The sequence below is a fragment of the Emydura macquarii genome, unplaced genomic scaffold (genome assembly GCF_026122565.2).
Source record: "Emydura macquarii macquarii isolate MOO-44397 ecotype Brisbane River unplaced genomic scaffold, CSIRO-AGI_Emac_v2 contig_1876, whole genome shotgun sequence".
Classification (NCBI taxonomy): domain Eukaryota; kingdom Metazoa; phylum Chordata; order Testudines; family Chelidae; genus Emydura; species Emydura macquarii.
Window position 1 is genome coordinate 23,348,218 of NW_027132013.1, and position 12,753 is coordinate 23,360,970.

General features: G+C 47.6%; 1 protein-coding gene across 1 annotated transcript in view; it reads left to right on the top strand.

The window, feature by feature from the left end:
* Window positions 1–7,534: 7,534 nt before the first annotated feature.
* The window catches only part of LTK (leukocyte receptor tyrosine kinase), a 151,442-nt gene continuing 146,223 nt past the window's right edge, over window positions 7,535–12,753 (top strand). Inside the window, exon 1 of the mRNA XM_067557951.1 lies at window positions 7,535–7,648. Coding sequence (XP_067414052.1) covers window positions 7,588–7,648 — 61 coding nt within the window. The 5' untranslated portion in view covers window positions 7,535–7,587. The remainder of the gene's footprint in view (window positions 7,649–12,753) is intronic.

Sequence of the window (12,753 nt, forward strand, 5' to 3'; positions counted from 1 at the left end):
AAAGCATAGTGAAATGGTAATGGAAAAAATCATCATTGTGCCTTTGTCCTGCAGTGACTGCTCTGGGCATTGAGTTTTTGTACATATTCCACACACCCCCACAGTAACTGAAGGTTTTCTAGGGGCATTTGACAGTGACATGTATGTTCTACCTCACACTTGTGGGAACAGAATTATAAAATGGCGTTTGCCACGCCACTATATCCATGCCACCCTAGAACCAGCATGGGGAGGGTTGACTCAGCAGTACAACCGCATGTCCCACACATACCTGGTCAGCCTCTGCCCGGGAAAATCATGAACACCTGGTTGGCTAAACACTGAGCCATGACCTTAAAAGGTCATGCAGCAAATAGCCACCAACGGAGCTTAGCCCTGCTGACCGCAGGAAACTATAAAAGTTTAAACCCAGGTAGCAGAAGGTGGAGAGAAACTGAATCTCACCTGGTACTCTGTGTATCTCCTGGGTGTGTCGGTTTGGCGGGCTGATGCATCTTCCCTAGCTTGCTTCGCTGTGAACTGATCATCCACAGCGGCTCTCCCCCGCTTGCAGAATTTAAAGCAAACGTGAACTGAAACTGGCCAACGTAATGTATCCTTGCTTAATCTTTGTAAGTATAATCTCTTTGTAGTTTGTTACTTGTTAATTGAACACTGTTGTTTGATACTTGTGAGTTGCTACTTGTTACTTGTTGCTTGTCAATCAGATATTGTTACTTGTTAGCTGCTGGTTCTCAGCTGTTAGCTGTTGTTGATTGTAAGTTTCACAGGCCCCCTGTAATTGGTGCATTTTATACCTTTTGAGCAAGGGGGGTTCTTTTCCACCTTTCCTATCTTTTGGTTAAAATAAAATCTTTTAGTCAAAGAAAGTAAGCCTCATCACTGCCTCATTGACCTCCTGTATCCTACAAACGGACCTTTCCCCTGCACTGTTTATTTCTGATTTCACAACTGAGTTACAAAGTTTGCAGGGATTCATTTAAAGATATTTTGACTCAACCTCACGGTCCAGTAATCGCTGCAGTTGTTTGATGTAAAATAGTCAGAAGATATCCTGGTGAAAAATTTTAAAGTTGAATAAATTGTTTATTTTTGAGAGAAACAGTTTGGTAAGTTCCAAAAAAAAATTGCAAAAATTCATTTTTTCCCCTTTGTTTATTATACTTGGTGCAAGTTACAAAAACAGTGAAAATCCAATCAATCATGTGATGCCAACTGTCTCCAACATCAAACCTCCATCCCACCCCCACCAGTAAAACATGTTCTAGGAATCCTGTTAACATGTGATCAATACAGGTATACAATGTCACAAGCACATGCACAGTGAAAATCCTAGCAAGTGGAAAATCTGATCAAATAAGTAAAAAAGCACTTAAGGCTGATACCCATTTTCGCATGTACATTTTTTTACAGTTAAAACAGATTTATAAAAGTATTCCCCGGACCAGCACAAATCAGATGTCATCCTCATTCACTGCCAAGGTGTGGGAACACACGGGATGATATGATGGCACCACATCATGCTCGTTTTCATGCACCAGAAGCGATGGTAAACCCAAAGGGGATTCCATGACAATAGCAGCATTCCTCATGCCTGTGCGGTCTGTTATGACTGAATTGTCTTCATCCTCCAAGTCCTGCTGCCTCAGAAACTGCTCCTGAAATGCCAGATCCAGCATCTCACCTAGTACCTATGCCACTGCATAAATATTTCACTCTCAAGAAGGCGCAGGAGCTGCTCATCCAATAGATCTATGGCTTTGACCCACTTTTGGATAGACAGAAATGAGGAGTGACCTGATCTGGAAGGGCCACTAATAAATGTTAAGGCAGGGAAAATCTCTCTTCCTCACAGGGGTCCCAGAAGGGCTGAAACCTACTGCCCACAACACACCACAAACTGATTCCTAGAGTAGCCACATCTGATGCAAAGCACCTGCCACATGCTCCCCAAAATCATAGCACTCAATTGTGTACCTAAAGTAGCAACATGGATGCGGATCAACAGGGTTCCTTGCGTGACCAGCACAGCACTCTATGGTGGGTTTACCTGGCTTGCTCCTGCGTGCACATGATCCAGGGCACGGCCATGCACACAGTGTAGATATACCCTTAGGCTCTATGTGCCTCAGTTCCCCCTCTCTTTAAAAATAGTGGCGGGGATAATAGTACTTCTCTACCTCAGAGGGCTGTTGTGATGATTAATGAATATGCTCAAATGCTATGTTAATAGGGGCCATATGAGTAAGATGGATGGATAGATAAAGAAGGGAAGGGGTGAAAGAAACAACAAAGGAGAACACAGCTCTTCCATATATGGGTCTATTGTTCAGAAAGGAAATCCCTATAATAGTATAAATTTGAAGAGCAGTACTCAACACTCAGCCTCATGTTGCAATCCAGAGCAGCAATTCTACGAAGCCCACCTCCACACTTCATCTTCCCCTCCCACCCACTAGACCAGTGCACCTTCTCACTGCCTTCATTGAAGAGTCCCTTCCCTCTCCTGCTCCGGGGTCTCCAGCTGCTGACTGCAAGAGAGAACAGATCAGCTCTTGGACCCTCATGAAGCAGTCAGTCACGCTCTCAGTTCTTTTACTAATGAAAAAGGCAGCTGGATGCAGTGATGTTGAAGATGGGCAGTGTTGGAGGCCCAGTACAATTTAAGTTGCTTGACTTCTGTCCTACAGGCTTAGCATAGCATTCAATTGCATGCTTGGCTATTCTGACCCCTGTAGCATGACATCTTTCAGTTGGCAGAGACTGAATAATAGTATAGATGTCTCAGTTTCTGCATAGCACGGCACATAATAAGACAAAATACAGATACTGTATGCTTGCAGCTGCATATAGATAACGGTGATGGGAACAACAAGTTATCCTTGAACGTCTGGAGTACATTGTTTTATTGCCAAGGGGCATACTTTTACTCCGCCCCTCCTATCACCAGATGTTGTTTTGACGACCCCAATTATTATGGTGAAAATCAAATGTAGTTAAGGGTAAAAATCCAATGTAGATAATTAGCATATATGATAATAAGAAAAAGATAATTAGGTGAAGGTTGTTTATGAAAGGGTATAAGTAGTTACCACTTAAACAAAGGGGGGCACTCCATCAACACCTGACTCCACGGGAGGTGCTGCCGGTTGGACCAGAGGCCACTGACTCCCTGGCGGGGAGCCGTTCCTGTATACAGCCTTCTGAGTGACTGCCTAGCTCTCTAGGCTTAGTGAGTATGATATAATGTAGTTAATTTTAGGCTTTGTATCTAACTAGTATATTTATAGAAAACCTTGCACATTAAACCTTATTGATCTGCAAATCGGGCGTACCGTATCTCACTGGTATCCACACTGATCACAAAGTGTCTAGAACCAACAGGCAGAGGCTGTTTCTGTTGCCTGCTTGAAGGGATTTGGCTTTTATCAGCATCACTATCTGCCTGTCTTTGGCCATGGAGAAACTTCTTGTGGATTTTTGGAACAGTCGACCCATTTCCTGAGGTACTTTCTGTTCCCAGTCTCTCTGGAGTATTTTGTGCCTTGCAACTGACAATCAGGGCAATGTGTCCAACTTTCTCAGCCAGGCGCCCAACATATTATTTCAATATGCCAAGAAGTCACAGCTCAGCTTCAAGCTGCCTTTTCCAGCCTACCCTGCACTCTCTCTAACCCCTTCTCTCTCCTAAGTTCTTAAGAAATTGAATTGCGAGACTAAAAGCAGCTCCTAACTTGGGATCCTAACTCCAAACTACAGGTTCAGAACAACAGCTTAGAGGTTGCTTTGTACTTCATTTCCTTTCCTAGGAAGAAGGAACGGGGGGAAAAAAAAAAAAAAAAAAAGCTACCAAGGAACACTATTTCACTTTGTAATCAAATGCAAATTTTCTTCTTAACACAGTCTCCCTTGAGGGTAATAATTAAGAAGCTTGAGGGTCCCAAGTGGCTTTTGGTCCAAAGGTTGGACACTTCTGATCTAGGGCAAAGTGCTCAGACAATGGGATAAATAAAGTACTAAAACCTCTGACTCCCCATTTCTGACAGAGGTCACATCAAAGACTCCGCAAGCTGGGGTACTGGGCCTGGAATGCCTCAGCCCCTAAGAGGCTAGGAATCAAGACATGCAATTACCTCATTGCTGCTTTCTCTGCTATTGAAGTTCTTGCTAAGGACAGAAAAGCCAGGTTTAGTTTCCATGATCTGGCTCTCTTGCTCTAGTTTCTTTATTTATTCATTGCATCATAAAACCCATTTGTAGTTAAACAAAGCACTGTAGGTCTGTCAATACACAAACCAACCTTTCTGTTTGTTATTAGATCTAAGCAAATAATTTGAGACTATATTCTTGGCCTTTGGGATACATCTGGAGGGAAGGAAAATTATGAATCAGTTATAGCTTTTAAAAATTACAATAACAAGTCTGTGAGCTTCCCTGACCACCACTTCACCCTTGGAATTACACCAGCATGCAACTGACGAACACAGTCCGGATGGAATTCTATCTGTGTGAAACTGGAGGAACGCAGTAATGAATCAGGCTTTATTGCCTCACTCCTGCAAACACTTATGCAGCAGCTTAATTTTATAAGTGAGTAGTCCCATTGACATCATAAGGGCCATGGGCAGCTGCGTGCAGACAGTGCCAGCCAAACTCCTTCCTGAAATACCCTCTCTCTGACCCAGCGTACCTCCTGCATTGGGGCACTTGTAGTGGGGAGAGAAAAAAGAGCTCCTTTTGGTCTCCCTCTTTTGGAGAAGGGTATCTTAATTCTGTATTGCCTAGTTTGCTATATTTGAGGGTTTTAAAATTTTTTTCCCCATCCTTGTGATGTAGAAGGCAAGGAGTGAGTGTGGTGTAGCAGCAACTTTACCTCCTGCCTTACCAAAGTTCTTTTGTGGGGGAACAAGGTTCTAAGTAATGCTCTTGTAACATCTGATATAAAGGGTGTTAAACCTAAGTACTGATTCAAAGCTACTTTATGAATGTGTCATGAGGAACAAACTGTTCCCTCATCCACAGAAGTGATCCCCTTACATCAAAGACAGGTGATAAGGGAAAGCTACTGCCATTTCTAAACATAATTGCTGGGTAGAGAGGATTTCAGTTTTCAGGGTTATCTATTTATCTTAGTTACTTACATGGCCTATGATGGATGTCTACCCCGCACAGCTGAACAAAGGTTTAACAGGAGTCTGACAGCTCAGTTATCCAATCTTGCTGCACCTGGAGTGTGTTTCAGGCCTGATTTGTTATTAGACCCACCTGAGGAGCAACTGGGTCTTCTTCATAAAAGAAAGAAGTGAGTGTAACTAGAGTCTAATAGAGAGATTCAAGATAGAGAAACCCAGGAGAGAGAGAGGCTAGAGAGATCCCTCTGTCTAGGGTAGGTAGGCTGGCTGAAGAAGGCCACAGGTATGGAATTAATCCCTGTGGTGGGCCCTGGAGAATGAGCAAGGCACAGATAGGCAGTCCTGAGGGCCGGTGTTCCAGTAAAGACAGGAGCTTGGAGGACCTAGGGAGAAGCCTGAGGTCTGGGAACCAGAGGTGGCTGTGTTTAAGTACAGGTTGCAAGGAAGCAGCCCTTGGGGCTCAGGGTAGGAAGTGGCTCACAAAACCAGCAGCACTTCTGAAGGAGCATATCTAGCTGCCTAATAGAGGGTGCCCAGGCTGGAGCTCAAAGAATAGCAAGGAACTGGGCTCTTGTACCAACATGAGAAAGGGGGATACTAGCTTTACATAAGGACTATGAGTTGAGTGTGGGACTGAAGACTGAGCCTCAAGGATGGGTTGAGGACTAGCCCAAGAAGGGGAAGAAGGATCTCTTGTTTGGGGAGTATTTGTCAGACTTCTTGTCCCACTGGAAGATGTGGGACTAAAATGTCAGCTAGCTGGAGGGCTAAATTGCAAGAAGAGGTACACCACCACAGAACTGGAGCAATGAGCAGCAGGGGGTGCTAGAGAAGAGCACTGCTATGCCCCACCTAGCCATGAGGGGGCACATCTGCAGTGAGTCTACTCTTACACTATGGTAATGGGGGCCTCTCACAATCTTTAATGTATTTATCTCCCCAGCACCCCTGTGAAATTGGGCAATGCAATTATCCCATTTTACAGATGGGGGACTGGAGACAGAGAGGCTAAGTGACTTGCTCAATGTCTTTCAGGAAGTCTGTAGCAAAGCAAGGAATTGAAGTCCCTCTGGCTAGTGCTCATACCACTGGATAATCCATCCTTCCAGTCGTTAACTGCTGTCAATCCAGTGGGGGAGAGATTTCAATAGAGCTGAAAGAACTGGTTGTAATTACATAATAATCCTGTTCTCACAAGACTTCCCCTCACACAAGAATTTAGAGAAGCACTAATCTGTGAATCTTTTGAGGTTCACTTATCCTGACCTCTGCACCACTTAAAGTGGCAATAGCTGCTATGTCAAGGCCAGATCTACCTGGGATTTGTGCAAACTTCCCATTGACATCAATGGATGATTCAGTGTAGATTGAAGGGGTTATGGAGTCTTTACGTTTATGGTTCATAATTAACGATGGAATTCGGGGTGCTCCACTGAAGGAGTTTGATGCTCCTTGATTAGAGGGAGCCTAAACTGAAGTAAATTCTACCTTCCTCCACCCCCTTCAACATGCATGGTATTCAATTTAGACTCACACCCACTTAGCAATGTGTAACTCACACCTGCCTCTCACACATCACAGTCATGGGAGGCTTTTAAAGAACAGATTAGACAAACACCTATCAGTGATGGTCTAGGTTTAATTGGTCCTGCCTCGGTGCAAGGGGCTGGACTAGATGATATCTTGAGGTCCCTTCCAGCCCTACATTTCTATGATTTCGTTTCATCCCTCTGAATTTGGTCCTCTTAAGTCTAAGTGAACCCAGGGAGTGTAAATTGCTGTAACTCTCATGCCCCGGAGCCAGAGGGGAAAAAAGAATTTAGTAAGTAAAACAGCTACCAGGAAGCTGAAGCATCTACACCCTACTGTAACCCACCTCTCCTGCTCCATGTTACCCAAGTCAGACTCCCTAGCACATGAGTACATGGGTGTAAGTGGAAGTCTAGCTGAGTGTAAGGAAATCTAAATTAGTGTAAGGAGATCTGATTCTCCTCGCATACCAGTGCCAGATGCCCTAGGGGCATCTATTTTATATTACCTGAATTTGGCCCAGGAACCGTCTGTGTTGAGGTGAAGGAGAACAAAGCAGTTCCAGCAAGGCAGCTGCAGGATGAGAGAGATTAAGAGAGGGAAAACACCTAATAAGATGCTGAATTCAGCTCTTCCAACTAAATGCCAGTGTTTAAAAAATGTATAGACGGATGCGTTAATAATTGATGTGAGTTCTGCTTCTTGGATTCGCTGCTCCACGCAATAGCTGAACGGTACTGGGTGAGGGGAACAGGGAGGGTTTTAGGACCCGCGGGAACCTTCTTGAGCAGGAGGAGCTGGGAATTCTTCTATAAGCCTGCAAGAGTCCAAGCATTAACACCAGAGCTTCTGCACAGCCAGACAGAGAGAGAGAGAGAGAGAGAGAGATCAGCGCTGGAAGAAGCCCCCTGGACCCAGCAGAGTCATGGATTGTCTTCCACATCTGTCCAGCCCTCTCCAGCTGTTGCTGTGGTTCTCCACGCTGGGTAAGCGAAGTAACTTATTTTTCACACACACCCCCCTTGCAGCACAGAGTCCCTCTCCCCTCCGAGGCGCCCAGGCGCACACACTCGTTTCTTTCCCTATTTTCTGTTGCCTTCAAGCAGCGAAGACAAAGACGGAAAAGAAACGGAGGGTGTCAAGCCTTCCTCCCCGTAGGTTAGTCTTGATGGCTATCGACTTGGAGCCATCGACCTGACTGTCGCTCGCTGAAATGATGGGGAGGTGTGGAGTTTCAGAAGGGCTGCTGCAGACTCCGCTCCTGTGCAAAGGGTCTGAGATGACCAGCCACGCTCCGCCAGCATCTGGGTCCTGGAACGAAAGGCTGCCGCCTTTGGGTGTCTCCGGGGGGACGAGAGAGGATGCGCTGGGGCGCGGGGAGTAGATGCTGGGGGGGGCGAGGGCACGCCTTAGGGAAGAGGCTGTGTGTGTGTGTGCTGTGTGTGTGTGTGCGAGCGGGGAAGCGACGATGGGGGAGAGGAAAGCTGCTCGGGATGCGACTTCCCACTCGCAGGGGTGCGCAGGCTAAGTTTCGGAGGGAGTCCCTTGCTTCTTTCTTGTCAGCGCTGGTTGTGAACTGCAGCAGGAGGACTGACACCGGGGTAGGAGGAGAAGGGGGAGGCGGACTGGAGCGAAGCGGAAAGCAGGGATCCTTCAGCCAGAGACCGGAGGCAGGAGTATGAGGGAGAGGGGGGTGATCTTAGCAGGTTCATTTCTAACACTGCCCAGGGGCAGCGAGCCACGCCACGAAAGCCTGGAAGGAAGAGGCTCCAGGGGCGCCCTGAATGCACACAGTGCGGGAGATACAATCAGACACCCAGGAATTCAAGCCGTGCCAGCGGCTCGGCGCTGTGGCGGATGTGAAGCGAAGCGTCCGAGCACCGTGCTTACCGATCTCGGACCTGCTCCGACCGCCGCTGGGGAACTAGTACCTCGCTCACGCAGGGGGCCGGGCCGGGTCTGAGATTCGTTGTTTCGGTCTGTGCGAGCCGCGGTTGTTGTCACCCGCCGCCCCTGCAAGCGGAGCTGGATGTTTCCCCCGCCTGCAGAGAGCCCCGGTTGGATGAGTTGCCCAGGGTGTGATTCGGCGCCAGCGGGTCTCGTGTCGGGCTCTGCTCTGGGTGGGGGGTGATTTGCAAACGGCCCGTGTGGTCATGCCGCGGTTTTCTCTCAGCACCTGTGGGTGGCGGTGCTGGAGAGAGGCGGGCCAGCGAAGGTGTGTCTCAGAGGGCACAAGGGAGGAGCCAGAGGAAAACAAACCTACGAGTTTACAAGCGCTGCCCTGCCACGTGCCCAAAATAGTCTCGGTCGCCCCGGGAGAGGCTTGGACTCGGGGAGGTTTAACCCCTTAGCGGCTGGGCTGGGCTGGGCTGGGCTTCACACGGGCGGGATCTGCCTTGGGAGAGGGAAGATCCCGAGACTCAGCCCCCGTTTCTTTCAGGGCCCGATCCTGCTCCCAAGGGAGTCAATGGGCGTTGTGCTGCTGCCTTCAGCTGAGGCAGGATCAGGGCTGCTCGTGGCCGTTTGTTTCCTGCTGGATTTAACTGCCCCAAGCCCCGGCAGTGAAGACAGCTCCTGCCCCGCGCCGAGCGTCCGCTGGCTGCCTGGGGAAATGCACCTTCCTCGCCGGCGGTGGGCCAGGCCCGTGTCCCTCTCTCCTGCTGTGTGCAGCTGTGGAAGGGCTGGTGCTTATGGGCGGGGGAGAAACAAAGATCTCCACGAGAGCCCAGAACATGCGATGGAGCATAAGAGAGGCAGGAAGGAAGCCCGAACCGGGGTGTTGCTGGGGCGGTGCCTTAGCCGGCCTGGGGTGGGGGGTGGTGCTATGCTGCCTCTCCTGGGGCCAAAGCGGAGCCGGGGAGGCGGATGGGGGAGACAAGCAGCAGCAGGACTCGTTTGTCCGGCCCCGTGTTCTGAACCCTCCCTTGGAACTCCGCTAAGGAGCAAAACCGGCCGATGCCCTCGAGAGCCCGAGCGCTGCGCCGCAGTGGTGCTGGAAAGCCGGGGCGCTCCGCCGGCGGAACCACGGCCGAGCCTCCGCCCTAGGGAGCGTCCCGCTGCGGGTGCACCGCGCTGTGGTTTTAGTGCAGAGCGAGCGGCTGATCACTGCTAGAGCCGCGACTCTGCGGCTAAGGGTGCGGGAACCCTTCGGGTCAAACACTTGTTTCCAGCCCTTTCTGTTACTGGCAGTGACATTCTGCTGGGGTGGGATTTCTCCTGCTTCATCTCAGCGAGAGAAGTTTTTTGGGGGGCAGGGGGCAGAGTTTCAGAGCGATCTGTCCAGTCGCTTTCGATGCATGTACCGTTAGAGCAGCATTGGAAGGAAGGATGCGCGGCCAGCGAGCTTCTCTGCTCTGCCTTCGGGCTTGTCTACACAAGAAAGCTGCATCGGTTTAACTTAATGTGGGAATTTAAAGTACATTTCCTTAAATCAGGACAAGCCTCTGCGTGGACACTCTTATTTCAGTGGGAGTGGCATGTTTCCGTTTTGCTGAAGTCGATAGGAAAAGTTTTAGCACCTTAAATTAAGCGTCACTTTCTCATGGAGATAAGTCCTTTCTCTTACATCTCGGTATCCAAGCATTTAGGCATCTCTTTCCTTCCTTCGCCTACCTGGAAGTTAGCATGCTGTGAGTGGAGTGAGAGGAGGTAACCCCTTTTCCTTCTTATTGTGGAATAGCCTTCCTTTCACTAGACCACTCCACTAATCTCAGGCCAGGACAGCACCAAATGAGCCTTGAAAACTGTCCTAGGAGGAGGATCCAAGCTCCCCTACTATGAGAATAGCAGCCTGCCTGTCTGTGGATATGATGCATGGTACTAGGCACTGCTAACAGCACTGAAGGGCAAGCAGCTGAGGGAGAGTGCCAGTTGGGGATGCCTTGAAATGGAAAGGGACCGACTTTTAGGCAAGAAAATTGGGAATCTTCAAAGTGAAATGGAAGAAGTCAGCATAACTGGAGAGGAATTCTGTTTTCAGGGGAGACTCAAGAAGGAGTGAAAACTGGGGTTTTGCAGCCTCTTATGCAGGGAGGACTGATGCAAATAAAGGCTAGAAGGAGGGTGGAACAAAGCAAGGGCTCACATACACTGTTATTTTAAAGTCTGTCTTCTCACTTGGAAGACATGGTCCTTCAACAACTATGGGAGGCAAAGTCCACCTATTTGTCTATTCTCCTTTGCTCATTTCATTACTACACTACCATACTTGGGGCCCACTTAAAACAGGGAGATTCAGTCAGAGCAATGGATGTATCAGTTCAGTGAGATTCCCCTAACTGCATACTGTATGTGTGTAACTGCATGTGTTTGCAAGCTATTTGTATATGTGCACAGCTGTGCATGTGCATCTACAGGTTGGGTGACTACCTGTTTACATGTGTTCTATACTGTGCTGTGTAGGTACATTTGTGTGCAAGTACAATTGTGGGGGTGTGTAGCAATGATGTTAGTGGTTGTTTTCTTTCTTGGAAGGGAAACCTCCTGCTTGTAATTCCATATTGGATCACGGCAACATTCCTTCTGGCCTCAGAAAAATAATAATAGAAACAGAGAAAACTTGAACTCTTCTTAAACTTTCAGTGAAAAACAAAGAAGTGAGTGAGGGAGAAGAGAGAGAGAAGCTTCCTGGAAACAGAAATAAATGGAGGGGAAATTAGAGGCTGGATTCTGATCTGATATAAATTGACATAGCTTCATTGACTTGAGTGGAGTTACACTGACTTACACCAGCCGACAATCCGGCCCTAGATATTTAAAGACTCTTGATGCAAGACTAAAACCTCCTTAGCGCAGGCATGATTCCTGACCCAAGTGCCTGAATCACAGCAGGAAAACAATCACATTGATTACTTAACGAGGTTCACAACCCTTCCCTGCATCTGCACATCAGTCCCTCTTCTGGAAGTTCCTCTCCCTCCCATTCATCTTTTAGTTGTTGCCTTTCCTGTCTTCTCCCCTCCATTACAGCACTGGGTTCACAGACAGTAGGACAGAACCTGGTGGTGCAGAGAAACAGAAGATGGAGATGAATCTTTGTGTACAAAGAATTAGACAGGTGACAGGTACAACAGCAGGGGTGTGTGGAATAGTAAAAAGAACTTAGATCTCTTATGAGAGATGGGTGACAGCAGGTATTGCACATGGCTGTATGGGCAGGAGGGGAGTTCAAAGTCATCTGGCCAGACTGTGCCCAGCGCTTTTGAGGTGCATATGGGACGAGGGTGCAAGGAGCTTTCTCTGCCCCATACATAGGGGTCAGCCACAGTCACAGCCTAGTGTTAATGCCCACACAAATCTTTGAAAAAGAGACAACAGAGGTGGGACCACAGCCTCGCATCGACTAGTGGGACTGGCTGACTGCAGCGTGGAGTGTACTTTCCTAATGGGTGGCCCAGCGGTTGTGCTCTAGGCCAGGGAAATGCTAGGAAGCATCTTGCCTCCTTGAGAGACAGTGTCTCCTAGAGCTTTCCCTGGACTAGTAAGACTCAACACTGCCCCCCTATTCAGAGCTTTACCATAGCAGCATAATCAGACCCATGATGAGTGATGCGTAACAGAGAGGGAAATAACCTTGGCTTAGTGTAGAATTAAGGGAGGTGGCTGTTGAATAAGCAAGAAGGGAACTCTGTGATAGAGACTGAAGTAAGAGAAGAACTCTGATTTGTCTCTGTACTGAATTCCCAGGCCAAATAAAATCCATTAAGATGGAGTTATGGTTGTGATTCTCTTTTTGAGCCTTAAAGATAGTTGTTTGAAAAAGATGAAACTCTTCATGAACATTTTTGTCAATATATTTTCCTTACTTTTCATTAAAAAATGTGGATGTAAAGTTTCCAACCAGTTTTACTTAAGGGAAAGAACCTTAATGTACTAGATAGTAACAAATAACAATACATGCATCTATTAGAAAGAGATGACACTCAGCGTTAAGGTTAATATTTTTTTAAAGTAGGGGAAATATGGAAATACAGAACTGAAGTAACCCAAACAACCTGGGACTCTTGTTCCCACATCCCAGCTCAGCTTCCATGGACAGGTAGATCCATATCTATCATAAGCACCACAGATTTACAGCTAGTCAGTATCTGAA